At 41.4% G+C, this 25,723-nt stretch overlaps 1 protein-coding gene across 3 annotated transcripts in view; it reads right to left on the bottom strand.

Annotated features, from left to right (window-relative positions):
• The window catches only part of LOC115277748 (protein HIRA), a 94,727-nt gene that overhangs the window by 35,190 nt on the left and 33,814 nt on the right, over positions 1 to 25,723 (bottom strand). For all 3 annotated transcript variants that reach the window (XM_029922084.1, XM_029922085.1, XM_029922086.1), the window contains 7 exons: positions 24,098 to 24,211; positions 22,122 to 22,192; positions 21,085 to 21,190; positions 18,810 to 19,025; positions 17,827 to 17,912; positions 13,228 to 13,425; positions 11,922 to 12,083 (listed from right to left, as the gene is read on the bottom strand). In XM_029922084.1, coding sequence (XP_029777944.1) covers positions 11,922 to 12,083; positions 13,228 to 13,425; positions 17,827 to 17,912; positions 18,810 to 19,025; positions 21,085 to 21,190; positions 22,122 to 22,192; positions 24,098 to 24,211 — 953 coding nt within the window. The remainder of the gene's footprint in view (positions 1 to 11,921; positions 12,084 to 13,227; positions 13,426 to 17,826; positions 17,913 to 18,809; positions 19,026 to 21,084; positions 21,191 to 22,121; positions 22,193 to 24,097; positions 24,212 to 25,723) is intronic.

Here is a 25,723-nt window from a genome sequence, read left to right on the forward strand (position 1 = left end):
CTCTCTCTCTCTCTCTCTCTCTCTCAAAAGTAAACATAAAAAAAAACAAAAAACCCTAAACTCTTAACAAACCAGGATTAGAGAACTTCCTCAATTTGATAAAGAATATCCACAAAAAACTTATAACTAACATCATACTTGATAATGAGACACTAGATGCTTTCTCCATAAGACTGAGAAAGCTGCAAGAATGTCCCCTCTCACTATTTCTAATATTGTAGTAGAAGTCCTAGCTAATGCAATACGGTAAGAGAGATAAATAAAAGGCATACAGATTGGGAAGAAGAAATAAAACTGTCTTTATTTGTAGATGACATAATTGTCTTTATAGAAAATCTCCAAGAATCAAAAACAACAATAATGGAATAAGCAATTATAGCAAGGCTTCAGGATACAAAATTAACATACAAAAGTCCATTGCAGTAATGAACAACTCGTATTTGAAATTCTAATTACAATACTATTTATATTAGTGTCAAAAACGAAGCAATTCAATATAAATCTAACAAAATATGTCTAAATTCTAAATGAGGAAAACTACAAAACTCTGATGAAAGAAATCAAAGAACTAAAAAATGGAGATATTCTATGTTCATGGATAAGAAGGCTCAAAACTGTTAAGATGTCAATTTTTCATAACTTGATCTAGAGATTAAATAGAATCTTAATAAAAAACCCAGGAAATTATTTTGTATATATTGACAAACTGATTCTAAAGCTTATATGGAAAGGTAAAAGCCCTAGAAATAGATCCAAACAAATATAGTCAACTCATCTTTGATTAAGTCAAAGACATAGAAAGGATAGTCTTTTCAACAAATGATGCTGGAACAACTGGACAGTCACACGCAAAAACTGAGTCTAGACACATACCTTACATCTTCCCCAAAAATTAGTTCAAAATGGATCACAGATCGAAGTGGAAAATGCAAACTATACAATAAGAACGTAGAAGAAAACACAATAGAAAGTCTAGATGAGCTTGGGTTTTACATTACAAAGAACTCACCAGGGTGAGTATAATTACCATCTGTTACCACACAAAGTTATTATACTACTATTGACTACATTGGCAATAATTTTTGATATGATACTGAAAGCATGATCCAGGATAGAAAAAGTGGTTAGGCTGGACTTCACTAACATTAGAAAATTCTGCTCTGAGAAAGACACTGTTAAAAGAATGAAAGGATAAGCCAAAGACTGTAAAAAAAATATTTACAAATCACATTATCTGAGTAAGGACTTGTATACAAAATATACAAAGAATCTGTAGAACAACAGTAAGAAAACAAGCAACTCAATTTAAAAAATAAACAAAAGATCTAAACAGGCACCTCACCAAAGATCCAGATGGCTAATAAACATATGAAAAGATGGTCAACATTAGAAGTGAAAATCAGGGAATGGAAAATTAAAAATCACCCAACACTTACTAAAATGGCTAAAATCTAAAAAACTAGTAACAAACGCTGAGCAAGGATGTGGTCAAAGGAATTCATTTATTGTTGTTGGGAATGCAGTCACCGTGAAATATATCTGGGAGTTTCTTATCAAGCTAAACCTGGTCTCACTACATGGCCCAGCAACTGCACTCCTAGGTATTTGCCCAACTGAGTTGAAAACATTTATTCACACAGAAACCTCTACATGAATGTTCATAGCAGCCTTATATACTGTTTAAACATAACTGCCTCAAAATAGAAGCTACCAAGATGTCCTTCAATGGGGGAATTGATAAACTGTGATACATACAAATTGTGGTACATCCATACAATGGAATATTATTTGGTAAAAAAAAGAAAAAAAAGAAATGAGCTATCAAACCATAAAAATGCATGTAAAAACGTTAAATGGATATTGCTAAGTGAAAGATGCCCGTTAGAAAAGGCTATATGCAGTATGATTCCAATTATATGATGTTCTAGAAAAGGCAGAATTATGGACGCAGTAAAAAGGCCAGTGACTGTCAGGTGTTCAGGGAGGAGCAGGGGATCGATGAATAGCTAAAGTACAGGGATATTTAGGGAGGTGAAATTAGTGTGCATGATTATAATGCTGGATACATGACATTACACATTTGTCAAAACACATATACAACTATAAAATACAAAGAGTGAATTCTAAACAACGGACAGTACTTCATAAAAAATTGTTAAAAAACTTTAAAGTAAAGGACTAAATACCCAGTGGAGTGTGATAATGGAATGTAATTATGTAGGAGAGTATCCTTGTTTAAGAAATGCCTCTCATTGCAGGAAGACAAGAAGTGTCACGTCTTCATCATGTGTGTTGTAGAGAAAAAGTAAAATAAAAACTGGCAGCCATGACAAAAACTGGTGAATCTAGGTGAGGGGTACAAAGATGGTCAATGGACTATTTTTCTGTGTTGCTGAAAGTTTTTAAATTTCAAAACAAAAGCCTAAGAAAAAACACCACTTACAAGTTCTAGGTGCTGCTGATATAGAAGTGTCTCATGCATTTTCTTCTACTTCTCCATTTTAATCTGTGTATATGTATGTGTACATGTAGGTATGTGTGTATGTAATATGTATATGTTTATTTTTGGTAATACCTTTACTGAGATGTAATCCACATACCACACAATTGAAAAACTTAAAGTATACCATTCAACAGTTCTTGGTGTCTTCACAAAATTGTGCAACAGTCACAATAGCAATTTCAGAGTATTTTCATCATCTCAAAAAGAAATTCTATACCTGTTACCACCTCCAATTCTAATCTATTTTCTATCTCCACAGATCTCCCCATTCTGGACATTTCCTATAAATGTAATCACAAAATATGTGATATCCAGGATTGGTTTCTTTCACACTTTCAAGGTTCATCCATATTGTAGAATGCATTGGTTCTTGACTCCTCTTTTATGAGTGAATACTACTTCATTATATGGATAACCACACCTTACTTCAGTTAATGAACATTTGGTTGGTTTAAAGTTTTTGGCTATTGTGTATAATATTGATAGGAACATTCATATAAATGTTCAAATAAATGTTATTTGTATAGGCATGTTTTAATTTTTCTTGGATATTTACTGAGGACTGAAATACTTGTGTTGGAGCCCCTGGGTGGCTCAGTTGGTTAAGCATTCAACTTTGGCTCAGCTCATGATCTCGTGGTTCATGAGTAGGAGTCCCACATCGACCTCTGTGTCGACAGCTAGGAGCCTGGAGCTTGCTTCAGATTCTGTATCTCCTGCTCTCTCTGTCCCTCCCCCACTCATGTTCAGTCTCTTTCTCTCTCAAAACAGATGAAGATTCTTGTATCAAATGTTAAGTCTACATTTAATTTTTTAAGGAACTGCCTTCCAATGTGTCTAGCATTTCATAAACCCACCAGCAGTGTATGAGAGTCCCAATTTCTTCACACTGACACTTATTATCTATCTTTTGATTTCCTAGTACTGTGGAGTAGAATCTTGTGGTTTTACTTGTATTTCCCCAATGGCTAATACTGCTGAGTATTTTTTTGTTGCTTAATGGCTATTTGTATATTATATTTTAAAAGCACCTATTTAAATCCTTCGCCCATTTAAAAATTGTCATTAATCTATTATTGAGTTGCATAAATTGTAGAATACTTGTATTCTAGAAACAAGTCCTTTATTAGAAATATGATTAGCAAATATTTTTTCCTGTTCTACAGTTTTTTCCCCTACCATCTTGATAGTGTCCTTTGAAGCTCAAGTGTTAAATTTTAATGAAATTCAATTTACCTATTTCTTCTTTGTTGTGATTTTGCTTTCATATCTAAAAGTCCATCAGCAAATTCAAAGTCACAAGAGTTCTGTAGTTTGGCTCTTACATTGATTTCTTTCATTTATTTGACTTAATTTTTATATGCAGTGTGAAGTAAGGATCCAACTTTATTTTTTTTTTTTTGGCATGGGAATATCCTGTTGTCCCAGTACTATTTATTGATAAGACTGCTCTTTCAGGAGAGCCTGGTGGCTATTGGTTAAGCACCTGACTCTTGAGTTTGGCTTGGGTCATACTCTCACAATTTGTGAATTTGAATCCCATATCAGGCTCTGTACTGACAGTGCAGAGCCTGCTTGGGATTCTGTCTCTCCCTCCCTCCCTCCCCCATTCTCTCTCTTTCTCAAAATAAACTTAAACAACAACAAACTCTTCTTTCTCCATCCATTGAATAGTCTTGGTGTCCTTGTTAAAAATGAACTGACTTCAGAAATGTGAGTTTATTTCCAGGTTTTCAGTTCTATTCTTTTGATCTATATATCTATTCTTGTGCTAATACCACACTATCTTGATTATTATTGCTCTGCATTAAGATTTGAACTCAGGAAGTATGAGTCCTCCAATTCCCCCCCACCCCCTCACCCCGGACTGTTCTGGCTATTCTGGGGCCTTTGAGTTTCCACATGAACTTTGGGATCAGTATGTTAATTTCTAAGCCAACTGGAATTCTGAAAGGAATTGCATTGAATCTGTAGATCAATTTCAGGACTATTACCATCTTAACAATATTAAGACATCTAATGGAATGGCTCCATTTGTTTAGATGTTTAATTTCTTTCAACAATGTGTTGGAGCATGCAAAATATAAGTTTTATGCTGTATTTCTTTCATTAAATTTATTCCTAAACATTTTATTCTTTTCTGTACCATTGTAATTATTGTGTTAACTTTGTTGTTTGGGTTGTTTTTTTACAACCGTATAGAAATACAACTGATTTTTATAGATTGATCCTGTGCTTTCCAATCTCGAAGTCATTTAGTCTAGAAACTCTAGTTACAATGTTGAATAGAAGTGGCAAGAGCTGACATCCTTGTCTTGTCCCTGTTCATTTCCCTTAGGAAGAAAGCATCCAGTCTTTTCCATTAAGTCTGATGTTAGGTGTGTGGGTTTTCAAAGATGTCCTTTTATCATGTTGAGTGAATTAGTCTATTCCTAGTTTGCTGTTATTTATTTTTTTTAATGCTTTATTTATTTTTGAGAGAGAGAGAGAGAGACAGCTTGAGCAGGGGAGGGTCAGAGAGAGGGGGAGACACAGAATCTGAAGCAGGCTCCAGGCTCTGAGCTAGCTGTCAGCACAGAGCCTGACATGCGGCTTGAACCCACGAACTGTGAGATCACAATCTGAGCCAAAGCCGGCTCAACTGACTAAGCCACCCAGGAGCCCCTGCTGTTATTTGTTTAGGTCATAAATGGGTGCTATAGATTCAATCATGTGGTATCTGTTTTTATTCTATTGATACAGCATACTCTATCAACTTATTTTCATATGTTGAGACAAATATATAAATATAGAGCTGTATTTTTTTTAACATTTATTCATTTTTGAGAGACAGAGACAGAGCACGAGTGGGGGAGGAGCAGAGAGAGAGGGAGACACAGAATCTGAAGTAGGCTCCAGGCTCTGAGCTGTTAGCACAGAACCTGATGTGGGGCTCAAACTCAATGACCGTGACATCATGACCTGAGCTGAAGTCGAATGCTTAACTGACTGACCCACCCAGGTGCCCCTATAGAGTTGTATTTTTGAGGATTTGTGTCCATTGTCATAAGAAATATTGGTTTGTAGTTTTCTTTTCTGTGATGTTTTTCTGCTTTTGGTATCCTGAATGTTACTGGCCTCCTAGCACGAGTTGGGAAATCATCAATAAATGATTTTATTTTTAAATAATCTCTACACTCAGTATAGGGCTTAAATCTACAACCCTAAGTCACATGCTCCAGTGACTGAGCCAGCCAGCACCCCTCTCCCACTTTTTAAGAGAGTTTATGAAGAATTGGTATTAATTCTTTAATTGATTGGTAGAATAAAAAAGTAAAGCCATCTAGGCCTAAGCTTTTCTTTGTGATTACTAATTCAAACTCTTTACATGTTATAGGTCTATTCAAATTGTCTATTTTTTCTTGTGTCAGCTTTGGTGGTTCATGTCTTTCTAGGAATTTTTCCATTTAAGTTATTTCGTTAACTGGTATGCAATTAAATATAATATCTTCTTCCTTTCTTGTGTGTGTGCGACAGCCTTTCTTTCTGTTTTTTAAGTTTACCTTTTTTGTGTGTGTCAGAGAGAGAGAGAGACAGACAGACAGACAGACAGAGAGACAGAGAGAATATATATCCCAAGCAGGATCCACACTGTCGGCATGGAGCCGGATGCAGGGCCCAACCCATGAAATGTGAGGTCATGACCTGAGCTGAAGTCAGGTGCTTAATTGACTGAGCCACCCAAGTGTTCCAACAGACTTCTGATTGTCTTTATACTTTAATAGAACTTCACATCCTACTTTTTCCAAATAACACTCCATGTGAACTATTTTTTCATAGTACTTCAATCTTCACAGATATTAACTAGGGGCTATGAATCAATAGCTTATTTCCTAAACATTTCTTTTTTGAGGCAGTTGGGTAAATGTGCTCTAATATAATGTTGCAATAGACATCTGTGGACATGATAGAATCCTTGGGTCAGACACCATCGCTGAATACCTTTCCTCAAAGAGTTCATGGTGAACTATATTCCAACCTAGTTTGAGAGCCCTCATACCTGCTTGCATTTGTCCTAACCAGAAAGTGTGACCATGGGCCCTAGGACTGTTAACCCTTCCAGTGGGCACAACCTTCTACTGTTCTTCCTACTGGTAGCTCCAGGTCAGAGAAAGGTAGACAGGCACACCAATGTGTACAAATCCTAAACTCTTTCCATCTGTACCCATGTATCAAACTTGAAAAACCTAGAACCTCCTAACTCTGCTCCATTAAAGCCTTTGCTTTCTTGTTCCTCATTCTTCTAATGCTCTACAGCAGGACAAAACATCCATCTCGAAGTGTAGCTTGATATTCTAAAAACCCTAAATCAGTGCTTCCCAAAATCCTTTCAAAATTTTTTAGACTTTTGTGTGATTATAGCTTTATAAAATACAGTAAGAATGTCATAGCAATGTCACACTGCCATACAAGTTTCTAAATTTTTTGGTCACTTTCTGAGCCCAATACCCATGAATGAACCTCACTTTGCGTACCACTACCGCAACTCAGGTTGTCCCACTCTCTATGGCTGGGACTTCTTTGAGAGCCCTCGGTAGTCTCCCTACCTCCTGCCTCTGCCTGACATCCCATTCAGGGTCCCTGACCTCAGGGGCCTCCCAACCTACACAGGCCACTACCACTGGTCACCCAGTACCCCTAGGGACCAGGCTATATAGATCTACAGCAACCGTCCCCTAGATTAAGATACCTGCTGAGGACAAGCACAGCTGGCCAGAGCTGCCCCACTTACACATGGGCTCCATCCTAAGTTCTGCCTGCACAGGACAACTTGGATCCCCTCGGTACCCTTGACTGACAAACAGACTTAAGGCAGGGTGACGTAGAGGGCCCATAGGTCCAACTAGGACTGCCACCTTGCACCTGGAAGGCTAGCTTAGGCCTTAAGACTCACCTAACACTCCTGGCGAAGAAGTGCCAGGCAGGGTGCAGTGACCAAACTGCCAAACCACCATGAAGTATAATGAAGGAATAACAGTAGGAGCTGATATGTGCTGCACTATGAGACCAGGATCAAGACATGGTTTTACAGGCACTCCTTCCTTCTTCAGTTCTCAAGATAGATCTATGAGGTAGTGCTCTTCGGCGAGCCATTCTGCTTAGGAGGAGATAGGCTGAAAAAGCTTGTGTGTCTTGCTTAAGAACACCCCACCAGAAACTGGGGAGTTGGGACTTAACCTCAGGGTGTATGGTTCTGAGTGCTACTTCTTATGCATGATACTGTGTCCCTAAGGAAGACTTCCACTGGTGGGTGACAGAAAGGGTTCCTCTTGGCTTTTTCTGAGAATCAATATAGGAAACAGCCAAATCAAGAAAGGTACCTTTTCTGTCAAGTCTTTATTAAAGATACTGTATTTTATTGTTTTTCTCATATAAGAATCCAACCATAACTCCTCAGATTTTAGTACCAAGTTCTAGAAGTCTCACCAGACTTTCCTGCTGCCTTGCAGGCAGGAAATTCAGCCCTAAGTAAATCCTCACTCATTGCCATTTTCTAGTGAGAAGCTGAGAATGACAATCTTGATGCTCCCTTATTCTATTCTATAGTTTTTCCTGGAGTTGGAGGTCTTGTGAGACCTCTGGGACACAGGCTGAGGGACCAATCGTGGTGGCCTCAGGGCCCAGATCATGCAGTCAAGACTTTGCTTTCTAAGTAGCCTGTTTCAAGGGGTATTCTATATGCTTCCCCAATCAGGGTTTGTACTAAGAGATGGAAAACAGTAAGACAAAGGTCATGGAAACCTGCAAGACAAATGGGGGCGTGCCTTCCTCAATGAAAAGGAGATTTCTGTCTATGGTGTCTATTAGTTTCTCTAAGGCAGGGATTTAGTTTTATGTATGCTGCCCAGAACTCACTCCATTTCCAAACTGAGGTTTCAACATTTGAGTTAAGCCTGTGAAACACCAGATACCCCTTGACAAAACCGCCCCACAGCATGCCTTCTTTGGGGGAACTCTTGCTAGGGCACACTTCTTTCTGTCTGCCCTCCTAGCTCTAGTCTCTGCTCCTTACATTCCACTTCTCACTTCTGCATCAGCCAGTTCCTAAGATGAAATACTCTGTTCAGCTGGGTCTAATCTGCTGTTGGACATGCTTACTATGGCTTTTCAATTGGAATGATTTTTATTTTTCTTTGCTAAAAGTAATTTTTGGTTTATTTCTAAGTATATCTGGTCTTTTTTGATGGCACATTTGAGCCATAATTCACATATCACAAAATTCATCATTTTAAGGTACAGAATTCAGTAATTTTTTTCTATCCAACACCAGAGTAATTTCATAACACAGAAACTGTATATCCACCAGTAATCATCCCAATCTCCTTTCTCCCCAGCCTCTGGCCAACTACTAATCTACTTTCTGTCTCTATAGAGTTGTCTATTCTGGACATTTCATAGCAACAGAATCAGACAATATGTGGTCCTTTGTGACTAGCTCCTTTCATTTAGCATAATGTTTTTAAGGTCTGTCTGTATGGCATAACATTCAACATCTATTCCTTTTTATTGCCAAATTATGATTTGTATTATTATTATACAAATTATTATTTGTATTACTGTACAGATATACCACATTTTGTTTATCCATTCATTAGTTGATAGACATTTGGGTTGTTTCCACTTTGTGGCTATTATGAGTAATACTGATATGACCATGTGTGTATAAGTTTTAAAATAAATATAGGTTTTCAGTTCTCTTGGGTATGTATGTAGGTGTAGAATTGCTGGCCACATGGGGACTCTATGTTTAACCACTTCAGAAACAAACAGGTTGTGTTCCAAAAGAGCTGAACCGTTTTATAATTCCACAAGCAATTTATGAGGTTTTTGATCTTGCCATACTCACCAATGCTTCTTACTATGTGACTTTTTGACTATTGTCATCCCAGTGTGTATGAAGTGGTATCTCACTGCGGTTTTGATTTGCATTTCCCTGATGACTAATGATGTTGAGAGTCTTTTTTTTGCTTATTGGTCATTTATGTATCTTTGGAGAAATTTCTATTCAAATACTTTTTTTTTAAATTGGGTTACTAGTCTTTTTATTGTTGAGTTTTAAGTTCTTCATACATTTTGGATCCTAGATCTTTATCAAATGTGATTTACAAACATTTACTCCCATTCGGTAGACTGTCTTTTCACTCTGCTGACTGTGATCTTTGAATCACAAAAACGTTAAATTTTGATGAAATCCAATCTATTTTTTCTTTAGTTGTTTGTGCTTTAGGTGTTGTATCTAAGAAACAGTTGCCTAATCCAGGGTCATACAGATTTACATCTGTATTCTTCTAAGAGTTTTAAAGTTTTAGCTCTTACATTTAGTGCTTTGACTCATTTTGATTTTTGTATATGGGATGTTTATAAACCTTTCCTCACATTTTCTGTTTTATTTTTCATATCTTTGATTATTTAAGTATATTTGTTTTATAGTCTTTATCTGGCAATTCTCCAATCTATTCTATGATCAAATTTATAAAAAGATCTAAACTTTTCATTATGTCTACTGACATTTGTGTATAATGCACTGTTTCTTCATGTGTTTTGTTACTTTGGATTTTGAGTCCCTCTTTGGCAGTGGTCAGTGGGAATGCTGTATATCCTGGGTTAGGAAAATGTTGCCGGCAATGGGGATTTGCATTGGTTTTGCTGAGGGTCTCTGGGTGTTAATTAGTCCAAAATCTCCTTTTGTGTTCATTTCTCTGCTTGGTGGTTTCAAGATGACCTGGGTAGTGTTAAACATAATCCACAGGAGGGCAGGCTTATGGCTATACAGACTGTTTTCCTAACCCTGAGGGCTGGTTGAGGCATTTCAACTTCTCAGCCATATTCTCATGCTGCCCTTCAGGTTTTTTCTGTCCTCTCCCTCACTGGAGGTGTACTTTGTCAAGCAGTTTGACTTAATGTTAGTGTGTTAGTTCCAATCCCCTACATGGCTCAGGCCCAAGGCCCGGTCTTGAATCTATGTGGCCATCAAAACTCAAGGTCACCATGTAAGTAACCCCCCAGCCCAACACCCACAGTATGGTCTTGCTTACTGCTCTGGTTGTTCTGTTTACTCTTAGATTCTGGCTCCTGGGGGCTTCCCTTACATTCTTATGAATGGGTTACATGTTTTAGGGATATGTATTGCAGTTCATCCACATTTCAAAGTATTGAGCAGCAGGAAGGTTTTCAGATCATCCATACTGTTGGATAGAGAAGCTGCTAGATAAAGAGATCACGTGTAGGATCTGTATACTAAACAGGCATCATCACACTATAAAGTAGAGTACAACGTCCTGCACCAAGGTCATGGGTGCAGTACTGACAGGACCTGAGAGTCCTCCCATGCTGGTTTCCAGAGGCTGTTCTCCAAGGAGAACAAATTCTGATTAGACAAGCAATTTTGAGAACATGAGTCAAGTCCTAGAGACAGTATACTACAGCTTTAGCTCCAAGACATAGCCTACCTCAAAGTCAGGTCTTATCACAAATGCTTTGTTGAGCACCTGCTGGTTGTGTGGTTACTGCAAGAGTCTGTGATAAATGTCCTTGCATTTAGCTGATAGTGGCAAAGGCTAGGGTGCATCTGCCCAGGGCTGCAGAGCCCGTCGTGTCAAGGTGAGGTGCAGCCTCAAGAGGACATCACCTAAGACCTTGGCACCTCTGTAGGAAGCTGGTCCAGCCCACTTCTAACTCCCCCAGCCCCTACCTCACTGGGCTATGCAATGAGCTCTGTGTTGTGGCAGACTCGTGGTCATGGAGCTGGGGACACACTCCCCAGAAATCAGAAAAGCTCTGTGCCAACAAACACACTTGCTCTAGACACCTCAGGAGGACTGTAATTCCAAGAAATAGGCTACCTCCCATATGGCTTGGTTGCTGTGTGTAAAGGGAGATCCAGAGAATGGGGCGAGTGGCACAGAGCTTGTAAGACCTCAGGAGCTTATATAATTGCATAAAGACCTGTTCTCTATCATTTTTATCTCAGCTCCCAAACACCTGGCCAGTGTTTGAGCAGGCCATTACTTCCATGGTACAACAGTATCAGAGCCTTCTATTTCCCCACCCAATTTCCCATTCCTCTTTTGGGTAAACTCGGCTCCATTCAAACAATGACCTTGAACTCCACATAGCCTCTGCACTGACCAGCACCTGTGGTATAGTTGCCCTTGATGTCCTCTATAACTGTTCTGTACTCCCCATGGCTTCTTCCAACCATCTTCCCACTTGGAAAACCTGCTCCTTTCTCCTTGGACCTTGGGGCTCCTGAGTCCAGAGGGACCAGAGTGTGCTCCTGCATGGGAAGGCAGGCGGATTGGTGGAAAGTGGATGCTGCACTACTGGCTGATACTGTATCCTTCCCAGTCTCTCAGGGGTCCATAGAGCCACCACCTACCTTTCCATGGTTGTCGGAGTCACACTGGTCAAGGCAGGAGCACCTGGCGTGGCTTTGGACCGCTCCGTGAATCGGGAGTCAAATGCTTTCATGGGTTCGATCTTGGACGGGGTTGTTAACACGGAGGGTGACGATGCAGCAGGAGTAGAGGTAGCATTCACACTGGGGGTGGGGAATAAGAAGACGGGAAAGTATGTCAAGTACAATCCATCAAGCATTTGGGAGTTCTAAATTTGTGTTACGTGGAGCCAAAAAAAAAAAAGGCCACAAATATCAAACTTCTACAAATAAAATTTCAAGATGTAATCTATTACTCCTATTTCTTCAACATTTTCATCTGTAAAAAGCAGAAAGTTTGGCTAAGAAGGTCATGAGCAAATGCACTCACATTTGCCCGACTGTATTGTTCTGAGAGATTCTAGGGGTGGCATGGGGCCTAGAAAGTGGCTCTTAAAACCTTTTCTTCCTCACCATACAGCCCTACCTCCACAACCTGAATACAACATCTCCAACCCAAACCACTCCAAACCAAAGCAGCTCTTCCTGCTTTGACTAATGGTCTAATGAGAAAAGTCCCCGCCAGGGTCCTGAAGCCACGATCTATTCCTGGCCTTCATGTTCAGGCAAACACATTGTGGCCTGAGCAGCTCTTCTCATCTCATGTTGGCAATTGCAATCTTCATATTCTCCTCCAAGTGCTCATCCCATAGTCCTTGTCTTCTCCACAGAGAAGAGGCCTAGGGATGAGCCTGTAAGCTTCCCCTCATGCCCAAGCACAATCACACATGCTGAGTCCCAAAGCCACTGGACCTCCTACTGACCACACCACCCACCTGGACCCCACACCAGATACCTGGCAGGTATCCTGGAGTTTCCTTCTCCTCTCCCAGGCCTGCAAGGCCAACTGTTAAAATGTCTCACAGATCTGGAGCTCTCTGTCCTTCTCTAGATACCCTACTTAAGACGATCTCAACCATGCAGTGGGGGCCTAAGCCACTTCCAACATAGAACTGCTGGAAGGTGGGGTTGGCTCTGTGGCAGGCAATGCATCCCTGGCTGGTTCGGATCCTTAGGAGTGAGGAGTGCATCTTGGGAGTGCATCTTGGGACTGCATCTTGCCCCAGGAGGTGAACTCCTCATTGCCCTGTATATCAGAGACTCACCTGAACAAGGTCTCCCTCCCAAGCAGGCCCTCATCAAAAACCAAGCACCTATTTCTTTTGTTTATTGAAGGAGCCACGAAGTGTCAGTGGAACTATGTCCAATTTCCCCATGGACAGGAGCAAGCCTTGGCATGCCCACTCACCTGTCCTTACTGACAGTATCACCAGCCGGCCTGGCACCAGCTGTCGCCACAGGCTCTGTGGAGGGTTTCGAGGTGCCAAAGGAGTTGGGGGTACTGGAGTCGAGTGGCAGTAGCTGTGGATTGTTATGAGAGGAGAGCATGGTACCCGCCAGGGAGCCCGAGAGTGGGATGCTGTTAAAGAATGCCGTGGAGAAGTCCCTGTTGTCAAGAACAAAAATCAGCCTGGGAAATCAGACACATCAAGTACTTTCTATGTTCGAAGTGATTTTTTTCTGGGTCCAAAGGTGAAATATTTTCATGGAAGAAAATGTGCAAAGTCACAGAAAAGTAAAAAGAAAAATAAATTATGTCATACACTATGTATAATTGAATCTAAGATGAACCTCTTATGGTACTTTATGTGCTACAAACAAAGAAGAGAGTACTACCAAATGTAATTGTTGGAAGCCCCTGATTATAAGTCCCCTAATCTCAGAGATATTAAAATGTGCAGACGTGTCTCAGAAGTCATGAAATGCAGCACACAGAACAGGACTCTCTTTCATTATGGGCTGTATGGATATACCATAATTTACCTAAGGAGCCTCTCCTGTGGAATGCCAGGGTTGCCTCCCAGCTTTTTCTGTAACAGACATTGCTGTCATAGGAGGCAAGATACTGCAGTGTTAAGGCTAACGTTCCTGGGACAACCAGGCCAGGTTTCACTCGTTTGCCATGCACAAGCTCTGGGACCTTGGGCACTTCAACCACTCTGTGCTTCAGGTTCCTATCTACAAAACAAGAAAGTGACAGAACCCTCCCAAGGCTGGGACTAACGTGGTTAGTGTAGTACACACTTAGGATGCACAGTAGCTGCTCAAAGATGCACCCTGTCAGAATCATCAGTACAACAGTTATTTCACGTATTACATGGGATAAATTCCTAGAAGTGGAATTTCAGCAGCAGATAGAATGTACATTGATGAGTTTTGATAAATAAGTTCTAAAGTGCCTTCCTTGGAGGTTTAAATTTCAGCTGTGTAGGAGAATGCTTACTTTCCCAAACCCTCACCAACAGTTCTACCTAATTTCTTGATACTTCACAATCTGATGCAAAATGGTACCTTACTATAGTTATAATAATTTGCAATTACTTTGATATGAGATTGAAAATTTTTCATGTGGAAACATCTGCTTTACTTTTTTGGTGAACGGTTTATATTCTTTTATTTATTGTTCTATCTGGTTACTTGTCTTTATTATTGATTGCAAGACCTATTTACATATCTAATAAACTCCTTATACGAGCAGGAAGTATTTTCCCCAGGATGCTGGGTTTGTTTTGTTTTGTTTTTGTTAAAGATTTTAACTAATCTCTATTCCCAACAGGGGGCTTGAACTCCCAACCCCAAGGGCCACATGCTCTTCCACCTGAGCCAGCCAGGTGTCCCCACGATGCTGTGTTTTGACTCTTTTACAGCAAATTTTCCTTGCCCCAAAAATGTTATTTTTGTGTGGACTAAATGTTGTGCCATAGATCATAAAAATATTCTTTTAGGGAATCTTCTAAAATTTTAAACAACAAAAAAGTTTTAAAAAAATCTGTTTGGAATGTATCTAATTTTAAGTGATGAGGTAGGGATCTAACCTTGATTCTACAGGTAAATAGTTCTGACTCTCATTTATCAGATTAGCTGATGTTTCATCACTGATACAAAATGCTACATAAATTCCCACAGATATTTGGGCTTACTTTTGGGTTTTCTATTGTATTGTAGCACTCTTGTCTATTCATATGTCAGTCAGTACCCATTTTGTTATAGTTTATAAGTTTTAATTTCTGGTGGAGCTAGTCTTCCCTGATTTTCTTTTTCAGAAATGTTTCAGCTAATCCTACTTATTTTTCCACATAAGTTTTGAACCACTGATTCTGAAAACTCCCGTTGGTATTTGTATAGGCTGATGTTGAGAGAGATCTATCATCTTTATGACGTTGAATCATCCTAGGGAAGAAATGGATGTGTATTTCTAGTTATTTCTTTGAATTTTCTTTTAGGTCTCTCAGTAGGATTTTTAATTCTTCCTCATAAAGATCTTCTACATTTCTTGTTACACTCTAGGTATTGCATTTGTGAAAGTGATCTTCTAAAAGTAGTTGCTGCTATTCGGATCTCACTGTTGATTGTATCCAGTCACTTTATTGTCTTCTTTTATTATCTATGGCAGTTTTCCCAGTTGATTCTCTTGTAGATCACACCATCTTTTAAATACAGATACATCTTACCACCTTCTTTCCAATTTATTCTTTCTCTTGACTAACTGTATGAGCTATGACTTCCAGGACAAATGTTAAATTATAGCTACCAGAGTAGACAGATGTTTAGTTTTTGAATTTACTTTAAAATAAGGTAGTTTTTATCAAGTTAAAGAAGTACCCATCTATTTAACTAAGTTTTAAATCAGAACAATGTTGAATTTAATAAAAATGTCTCTTACGGATCTATGGAGATGACCATATATTTATTTCTTTTGATCTTTTGATATGCAGAAGCAAATTAAGTTTCCCCAAATTTGAACCACTTTGCTTTCCTGAAATAAATCTTACTTGGTCATAGCGTATTAACATTTTAACACACTGCAAGTTTCTCTTTATTTTATTTAGCATTTTTGCATTGGAGTTCAGAAAGGAGATTGATCAGGAATTTATTATGTTTCACTTTTGCATGTTTTTTAAATTTAAATACTGTGTTCAGTTAAAAAAAAGGTTTTGCAAGTTTTCCTTCTTTTTCTATGCACTAGAGTATTTTCAATGTTTTTAGAATGATATGTTCCTCTAATTATTAGAATGAAACTTTCTTAGAATTTCTCTGGAAAACCTTCTTAGTCCAGTGGCTTTTGGTGGGTTAGTTCTGGGACAGCATCCTCTATTTCTTCTATAATAAATCATTTGTATAAATTTTCTTCATTTTTGATAATTTTATTTTCCTCAAAATTGTCTGCTTTCAATCTTATTTACACAAAATTCAGTAAAGCAGTCTTTTGTCCTTTTATTCTTTATCTGTGGTTATTTCTACTTAAAATATTTGTGCCTTTTTTTCTTCTTGATCAGCTAAGCTAATCATTACCTATCCTTTGCTACTTGTTTTAACATGGGAATCAAAAGGGCAAAAAAGCCTTTAAAACCAAAAGAATCAAGTTCTGGTACCAGAACTATGTGCCCTGTGGCAGAAAGCTGGTTTAAGGCCAGGTGGAAAGCCAGTACCAACTCTATCTCCTCATCAGGTAGGGCCTGATAAGGATGCTTGGAAGACAAGAGGCACCATCACTACCACCTCCACAACCCTCACTCCCACAAGTCTTTCACAGTGTTTAATGCACAGTCACATGTACCTGTCTCATTTAGTCCTAACAAAATATAAGCATCTGGCTTTACCTACTGGTACGTTAACAATGGGAAAAAGCTTGATCAAAGGAAAACCACTCTCTGGGAGGAGTCAGGAGACTTGGCTCCATCTGGTCAGGTGTCTGTCCTCCAGGGCCCACAACCCCTAAAATGAGGAAGTCAGGTCAGCACATAATATGACAGAAGGTCTCTTCAGACTTCAAGGAAGATTTAGAATAGCTTATGGATGAACTGCAAATGCAGAGGACTACTGTGTGTGGTGCCCTGAGCAGGTTGGCTGAATAAGTGTAAAACCTGAATGAATCATCTTAACAGTGGGGTTCTATTTCTTTCACATAGAGCCTTATCATCCTTTCAATCAACATGGATTGTTTTGTGGAGAAGAACGGATACCAAAGCAAGCCTGACTACAGACCTTGAGACAATAGCAAATGGTGACTGAGTCCACTTGCCCTCTACTTTGCCCCGTCAGGGAAATGTGCCTCAAAGCCCTACTTTCTTTCCAGTAATTCCACTTCTGGGAAGTATCCTGTGATAACAGTCATGGGTGTGCTCAAAGATTAATTTACAATCACAAAACACTGGACACAAACTGCAAGTCTACAGTTAAGGGGCTGGTCAAGTAAATCATGGTGCATTCATAGCCTGGGAACCTGGACAATCAGCAAGTCAATGCTTCAGAGGACTATTTATTAAAATGGATTCAAGTTCAAGATACAGGAACAAGTGTGGATAAAAGAACTGGAGATACAGATACCAAAATGTTAACAGTAGTTATATTTGAGAGACTAGAGTATGGGTAATGTTTATATCCTTTGGGTTTTTACTACTCAACAATGAGTATATAAGAGCAAAATGAAACACACACACAAAAGTTCCAATTTCTCTCCTGGTGTCTTCAATGCCCCACCAACAATGAAGCAGGGCTTGTCATGTAGACACACAAGCCCTGTGAAGGCACCCTTGCCTTCCTGCCTGTCACAGGCTCCTCCCAGCCCACCTTCTGCATGAATCAAATGTGCATAAGGGCTTTGTAGGAAGCACATGGTTTTGAGGCTGGTGGGAAGCTGGGTTCTACCTCCTCATTTCCAGATTCTAGGGGTCAGATCAACCCAAGAGCCTGTGAAGACCCTGATTATGAAAGTGCTAACTGGTGAAAGGAGAGAAGAAGAACTCCACAGATAAAGCCACAGAAAGCTTGATCAGTGAACAAGTACCCGGTGTCCAGCTGTGCTATGCAGAGAGGTGTGATTCTTCTGCGACCATCTGCCGTCCGAGTCTCAACTTGTTTCTTCAAAAGATTCTGGCAAAATAGAGTTACATATATGAATGGAAAAGCTTCTGCCAAGCACCTCCACATGTAAAAAAGAGTAAGACTTCTAAGGAAATGAATTTTAACTTCCTTTTCTATGGCCTTCTGGTACAACTAAACTTAGCCACTGAGCAAGCATTTTTGTCAGGGTGTATGTTCAACTTCCTGTATAGTAAAGCAGCAAGGACAGAAAGCTCCCAGTTGCATGGGCTCCAGCACCTTGCTCTCTATCACCAGCACTGCAGGCCTGGCCAGTTTTCCTGGGCAGTCAGCATGTGCCACTTCCAACCAGCAGCCATGGGGCACAAACGAATGAAACCTGCACCCGTGAGCCACTCTCTATAAAGTTGTGATTTGCAAATCTTCTTTCATCGGAGTCATTTCTTCCATTGAAGAGTCATAAAATGAGAGGTTCCCAGTCACACACTGTGTAGAAACCACAGCTCTGTCGCCATGTATAGCTCCTAAAGATCATTTAAACTCCCCAGGTGATTCTGATGTTCCCTGCCCTGTTTCTGCCCCATCTCCGCCCTCTCCCTCCAGCAAGACATGGGCTTCCACAGGAAGAAGGGGGTACCCACAGGTTATCTCTGAAGGACAGTACCTGACACCCACTGTTCTCAGTAAATAAAATTTCCTAGAAAGGCTTTAGAAATGAGGTTTGGAAGCTCCTATAAGAGATGATATCCTCTAAAACTCCTTGAGACAAACAGGCTATTGATAAAGTGCCTTAGCCCCAAGCTGGCTTACCCCTGGGTCCTGTTCTAGGCACAGCATACACCTGCTTACCTACCACTTGCACCTGTGCTCTGTTCAGACCACTTGTTCATCCTGCTCTGTCACTGGGTGTGTACCCATGCCCTCAGGGCTATGGGGATGAGCCCTCACCTTCCTAATGTCTTCTAGACTCTCCCCATTGACAACACCAGCAACTGAGGTAGCTGAACTTGTCTCTCTGGCCGAGGCACTCTTCTGGTCCAGCTGCTGTTGTTGCTGCCTGCGCTGGTATTTGAGCATCTCTGGGTTCTCGATGACGGCTGTGGAGAGCTGGGCCTCAGTCATGATGGCCAAGCTCTTGCCATAGGTAGACTGGTGAATGCGGCTCTAGGGGAAGCAGAGAGAAGTGCAACAGACCAGCTGTGAGCAGCCAAGTGGTGGCTAGTGTCCACTAGTGGGCGAGCTGAGTGTTGACTCTCTTGGTTCTGAGGGCAGAAAGGGTGTTGGGCAATGGTCCCATGGCCTTGGGTACCAGCTTGACTTCATGTCCCACCCTTTCCTGCCTATGACTGACTAGATGACTCTGGAGAAGTTTTACACCCTCTCTAGATGTTCAGAGGCTCTTATGTATCTAGAGCTGGGGATGAAAGTGAATGAGTAACTGACCAAACACCTACTACATGCATCATCTGGTACAGAATGAATGGCAATAAACAGTTGCTGAACTGCAATTCAGACATTCAAATTACTAATTTAAGGTTCTTAAATCACTCTAAGGACACTTTTTGGGAATCAGATGCTGAAGTTCAGAGCCTCTTCACACATTATTTGCCATCATTAGTTCCATGTGAATGGAAGTTGCCATGGAGCTGCTAACAGTGTCTCAGAATAACGGAAGGACTGGCACAGCAAACCTGGAGAAACCTTTCTCTGTCTCTCCTGTTACCCAACATGTCCTGACCCTTCTGAGCAGGGTCTCTCCCTTCACCTTCCTAGGTTTCACTAATTCAATGCCACAAGAAGCCAGACAGGACCCCATGTTGGCAGGAATAGCATCCCAGCACATTACAGTGACTGGTGTTATGAGGAGCAGACTCACAACGATGTGCTAATGACCAACATGGAGCCAGCAGGACATAGGCCTTATAGCAGAGGATGCTGGGCTGAGGGAGGTCATGCCTTGGGACTTGTTTCTGCAGGGCCTGGTGTGCTTTGTGTGGCTGGGAACTTCCTTCTTTGCTACCTGTCCCCTCTGACCTCAATCCCTCCCGTGGAATCTGGAGGCAGAATCAGAGTTCGACATATGTGTTTCTCAAACCTGGGATCCCTGCCTGCCACTTGGGAAAAGGTAAGTTAGATGGCATTATTTTGTAGTCCCTCCTCACCATCCCCCCACTCACTGGAGTCTTCAAGGGAGAGGGGAGCACACAGAGATCCCAGGATACCTGAAAACAGTGACAAGGTAGGAAGACCTGAGGCCACTGAGACACTCATCTCTTCACTGACAAGTGACTCCTGGGGTGCCAGGCCAGCACAGGGGTGCTGTCATCAAGGCAAACCCCTATGCCCAAGGGATTTACTTCATAGTAGGACGTCCACAAAGTAGCTTATGAGGGAGCCTCTACCAGTAATTGCAGCTTGAAGGGGAGAGCCGCCCACCTGCTCTGGGCTTTCACAAGGCTTCTTTCAGATAAACAAATACATTCCATTGAGTGGTGGCAGAGGCCATCTATAGAAATGTCTGCCTTCAATATCTATGGTCCATAGAGCAGGGCCTTTCCCAAAGTCCTTGAAGAAGGGCACATGGGTCACCCTGTCCTGGGCAGAGAGCACAAAGAGGAAGAAGCCTACGGGTCTTGCCCATGGTTCTGTTCTCATACCTAAGGGTCATGTATGGTGTTGGCAAAGAGCCACACTATTTTCTGAGGCTTAGTTAACTTGTTGATAAAATGAATGAATGAGCCTTGTCATGAAGGGTTTTATAGAATTCAAGTGAAATAATACATGCAAAATACATGACCCAGAGTCTGGCATGCAGCAAGTGCTAAGAAATGACCAATGTTACTGCTCTGTGGCAACTATATCCATATGAGAAAACGGGGAAAGTGATGAGAGGGACATTTAGGAGTCACTCTTGCTATTTCCCATGGTGAAAACCTCCCAGTATGTGGCTAATTACCACCTCAAGAAAAGATGCCCAAAGTTGTTTTATTCTTAGTTACAGAACTGATTTCTGATATGAATGAGAGCCTAATCTTTGATCTATTTTGTAAAAAAAATAAAGATTACAATCTGTAAGACACAAATACCCAAGAATACTTTAAGAAACAGTGTCTGTGTATGTCCTAAGGGGAGGGTCCAATCAAAGGGGCCTCTCAGAGTTGTGGTGGCCATTTCTTTGGCTCAAGAGCAAGGGCCACCAGCTGGAGGTGTACTGTTCTCCTACCTTCTCCTCCTCGCTCAGGGGGTCTCCAAGCTCATCCTGGGAGAAATCAAGAAACGCCACAGAGCCATCCATGGAGCACACCAAGATGCCCAGCCCATTCAGAGTCCTGGAAAACGATGGCTATTAGCAGTCTGGGAGCAAATGCCTGTGGGGACTTATCCATACCTCCAAGGCTGAACTGGGAGGGTAGCATGCAGGGTTCTTCGCAGATGCCAGAAACCGCTCATTCCCTTCTACAGCATTCCTTGGTAGGGGAGGGGCAGGGGAGACAATCACGCTGCAGAAGGTTCTGGTGCCCTTTAGTTCTATGCACATGTACAAAGTATCTCTCACCATGTATTTTGTAAGAATTTAACTTTTATTTTTGAACCTATTTTAATTTATTAATTAAAAAAATGTTTTAAAGACATCTTACTTTGAAAAAAACTTGTTTAATGTTTTATTTATTTTTGAGAGAGAGAGAGACAGGGTGAGCAGGGAGGGTTAGAGAAAGAGGGAGACACAGAATCCAAAGACAGGTTTCAGGCTCTGAGCTAGCTGTCAGCATAGAGCCCGACACAGGGCTCAAACCCATGAACTATGAGATCATGACCTGAGCCAAAGTCAGATGCTTAACCGACTGGGCCACCCAGGCAACCCCATATTTTTGAACCTATTTAAAAAAAAAAACATGAGGTAATATATATCTAAATGAGGTCATTGAGCACCAGAAAATGTGTCTCCACACTTATGCTAATCTAGTTCATGCAATGACAGAGTGAAGTGAAACCAGGATCATAGCACGCTTTTTTCCCCAAATGTCAGTTTGCCTGAGGAAGTATTTTCCAGGGGCAAATGCTAACAAAGCAAGCAGCACAGCAGCTGACACTCTTCCAACGGCAGGCCGCCCTTTTCTGAATCATGTGCTGTGACTGCCACACCTGGGGAGGGAGGATGGCCCTGGGTGCCTGACCCCTAATCACATCCAGAAGGCCTCATGTTCCTATGCGTGGCTTTTCTTTTTCTAGCCTGTGCACTGGAATAAGAATCCATCTTACCAGGAAATATCCATGATGGATTTGTCGAACAGCTCATGGATGACAACCAAAGGCCGTTTCAGACATGTGAGCTGGAAGGAAAGAAGCAGCAAAAAAAATGAACAAAAACTGCTTTTCGTGCAGTTAATACTAACTGTTACAGACTAACTAGACTGTTAATACTAACAGCCCTAGAAGCTTGGTTTGAGTTTTTGTTGACATACAAGGCATATTTGATTCTATTCAAATAGCAACCAGCAAGATCCAAATCTGTGGAAATCAAAACCTGACAAAATACACATTTTAGCATGGTCTACAAGCAAGAGATGGGGTGCCAAGGCCTGGGCAGAAGATGAGGGAGCAAAAGTAGTGCCCAGGACATGAAAACAGCTCAGAGAGAAGCCAATACATCTCCTCTGGGCCCAAGGAGTTCTGGGGCATATGTAAGCAAAGCTGGGTATAACTGGTTACATACATCACATGGGCTCATTCTACAAAGTGTGTGCAGATAGTCCAGAAACACCAAAAATGGTTTAAGTTGCCCTGAATCCAGATCCAAAGTTAACCACTATTAACGCTTGGATGAGTTATCTTCTTTTGGCCTATCTTGTGCAAATCTTTTATTCTTTGGTACAAGACTACTTTTTCATTTATACATTATGTCATTAAACACCCTGTGAAAACCTGTCTTTGATGACTGTACAACATTCACCACGTGCATACTTATATCTAGTCATTCAAAGGTTGGGCTATGTGTCATCTTCATGTTCCTACAGCTTACATGCTAGTGTCTGGCCACCCTGCCGAGAAGGTCCTGGGGCCACAGTGTGGTGGGTGGGAGGGAACACCTTCTGTATGGCTCCCATCAGATGCTGCTTCTATAGGGGGAGAGTTGCTGTGGCCACCCTAGTCCTGAGGAAAGGGAGTCTGAGCTAGCTGAAAAAGCATCTTGCCCTTACTCTATTTCCACTTCTAGAAAAAAAATAGCCCTGTCTCTCCTCCCAAAAATGTGTCTACAGACCACTCAGAAATCTGGAACCTTTATGGAACATCTGGCTCAGCATTCTAAGAAAATGAGTACATGATCAGTGATGTTTTGGGTAAAGCACCACAAATGCACAAAAGCACTAGGTCAGAAGGAGCCCCGGAAGAATATGCCTAGAACTGCCTACGATGGCACTGGGATTCAGGTTCTGAAACGTCATATGAATGCGGGGCTGGAAAAAAAAAATCAGTGTACACAGTGCCATCAATTTCTCTGTGACAAAGAATTATAATAAATACAGCCAGAGGATAATCTTCAAGTTTACAACTACAAGTACACTCTGCTTATGGGGAACCTGATAATTAGTTAGGAATAAATTAATGCGAAATTAGCTAAATGCTAATGTTAAATGTAACAACACACACGAATCTCAACAATATTATGCCAAGTGAAAGCAATGCAAGACACAAAAAAGCAAACACTGTACAACTCATCAATGTGACAGACATCACGGGAGTGGCTGGCTTGGCCAAGGAGTGTTGGGAAGTGGGGTCTTGACTGGGCAGGGATGAGGGGTTCTGGGGTGGTGGTTACACTGGTGTAAACATGTATGATAACGCACTGAGCTGTATACTTCAGGTGAATATATTTGCTGTAGATTATATATGGATACAAAGGTTTTCTAAAAGGAAGCAAACACAGCATGCCAACTGAAGGTGTTCCCTGAGTCTGGACATAAGAGTTGGTCTGACTGGGACTCAGGGTGGCCTCTCCTAGCTGGCCCCAAGTCTAGTCTTCAGCACTTCCTTCCTCCAGGGGTAATGAGAGGGCCTGACCCCAGATACAGGGTGGAAACACACACTGAGCACCACTGAAAGTAGAGGGGGTGGTAGGGGAGTCTCTCCATCCTTCACTCCTCTGCCTTGTTCAGTAGTTCCTTCTCCTTCGCCCTGCAGGAGCCACAAAAGCTCTTGATGGGGGATTTGGGGAAATGGGGGGAAGGGGGGCTCACCCAGACAGAGAGAGAACGGTCCTTGCTGCCAACAGCACAGCAGCAATATGGGCAGCTGGGCTTTGCAGAACTCCCATTCTTCTGCTTCTTTTTGAAGATTTTTGGGTTGAATTTCTAAAGCCAAATAACAAATGTTAAAACAATAAATCAAACCTCAAGCACAAACCCCACGCCCAGTATTAGAAACAGCCTGTTAGTGGCAAACCACACTGACATTCTCCCAGTCCCAGACACTTGGCATATTTTATTTCATCTTCCTAACTACCCAGGAGTCATTTTGCTGAGGATGAAATGGAGTCTCAGAGAGGTCAGGAAACGTGGGCCAAGTTACCAATGAGTAAGTGGTGAGATAAGGATTTGAAGTTGGCTCTACCAACTCTCCATTTCTGGGCTTGCAGCCAGGTTGATGGCATGGGAGCTACTGAGACTTGCTCTCTGAATTCCTCATGGTCTGGGCAAGGCCAGTTCTAGGACCTGGCTTTAGGGACAACGTCCTGACAGAGATCAATGGGACTGTCAGGTGTCTATTCCATTAATCCCATCCCTTTCACTGTAGTTGCTCAGAGTCAAAACTAGCAGATACTGATCAGCCCTGCATGATCTCACTTGGCCAGGATGATGGCTATGTCAGGCTAAAATGCACTCTGGGGTTTATCCTCAGTGTAACCTGGGTGCCACTTTTGGTAAGTTGGAAGCACACAGACCTCCCTACCATGTTCCTGGACTGAAAGGCGTGGGAACTCTAGAGTCAGAGCTGGAATCCCCACGCCAGGACAACTGAGGAGGAAGGGTGGCTCCCAGGAGCCTGGTGTCAGCTGGCCTGGCCCACAGGGGTTCTAATCCCAGAGGGTAAGCAAAAATGGCCAGGTACACAGAGACCAGAAACACAGGACCTGGAGGTGTGCATCCTGGGCTTGAGTCTTGGCTACCCTGGGTGGCTCAGAAGACTCAGTACCATGATCTCACAAAGCCACTCTTACAGTGACTGTGAGGACCACTTGACAGTCATGTGGAAGCACTGTGCTAATCCAAAGCGGTGATTTTCAAACATTTTAGTAACAAGAACCTGGCTTTGAAGAAAGTCCTACATGGGTACCAAAATAAAAAAAATTAAAGAAGTAATATTTTATTTGTAGAAAAGTTATAAATATTTTAAATCACAATATATAATGTTTATCATTAATTTACACAATGGTAAGGATAAGCCCATTTTAAGGAATGCAAAAAACTGAGATCAGGGTCCTGGATGATCCTTCACTTTAATCAACCCTAGCCTACCAACTTATTTCCCTTGTTTTGGCTGCTCAGTGCTGAGAAAATCCTCATTAATAGTAGCCCCTATCTGTTGGCTCCCTTTACCCTCAATGTCAGATTGGGTGGGGCAGCTCCAGACTCAGGTGATCCATAGTATGACCTCACAGCTACGACTGCCAGGGCTGGGGTGCAGGCACACGTGCTCAGCAGGCACATGGACTGCACCTGTGCTCCCGAGCACGACTAGTGAAGAGGCACTTGTCAGGATCACCATGACAGAGCACCAGGACCTGACCCAAACGTGTAAAAAGACTAGTGTGGAGCTACAATGCTCCCAGTCACAGATTGATTTTGGTGATACTCATTAAAACA

The sequence above is a fragment of the Suricata suricatta genome, chromosome 14, assembly GCF_006229205.1.
Source record: "Suricata suricatta isolate VVHF042 chromosome 14, meerkat_22Aug2017_6uvM2_HiC, whole genome shotgun sequence".
Taxonomy (NCBI): Eukaryota; Metazoa; Chordata; class Mammalia; order Carnivora; family Herpestidae; genus Suricata; species Suricata suricatta.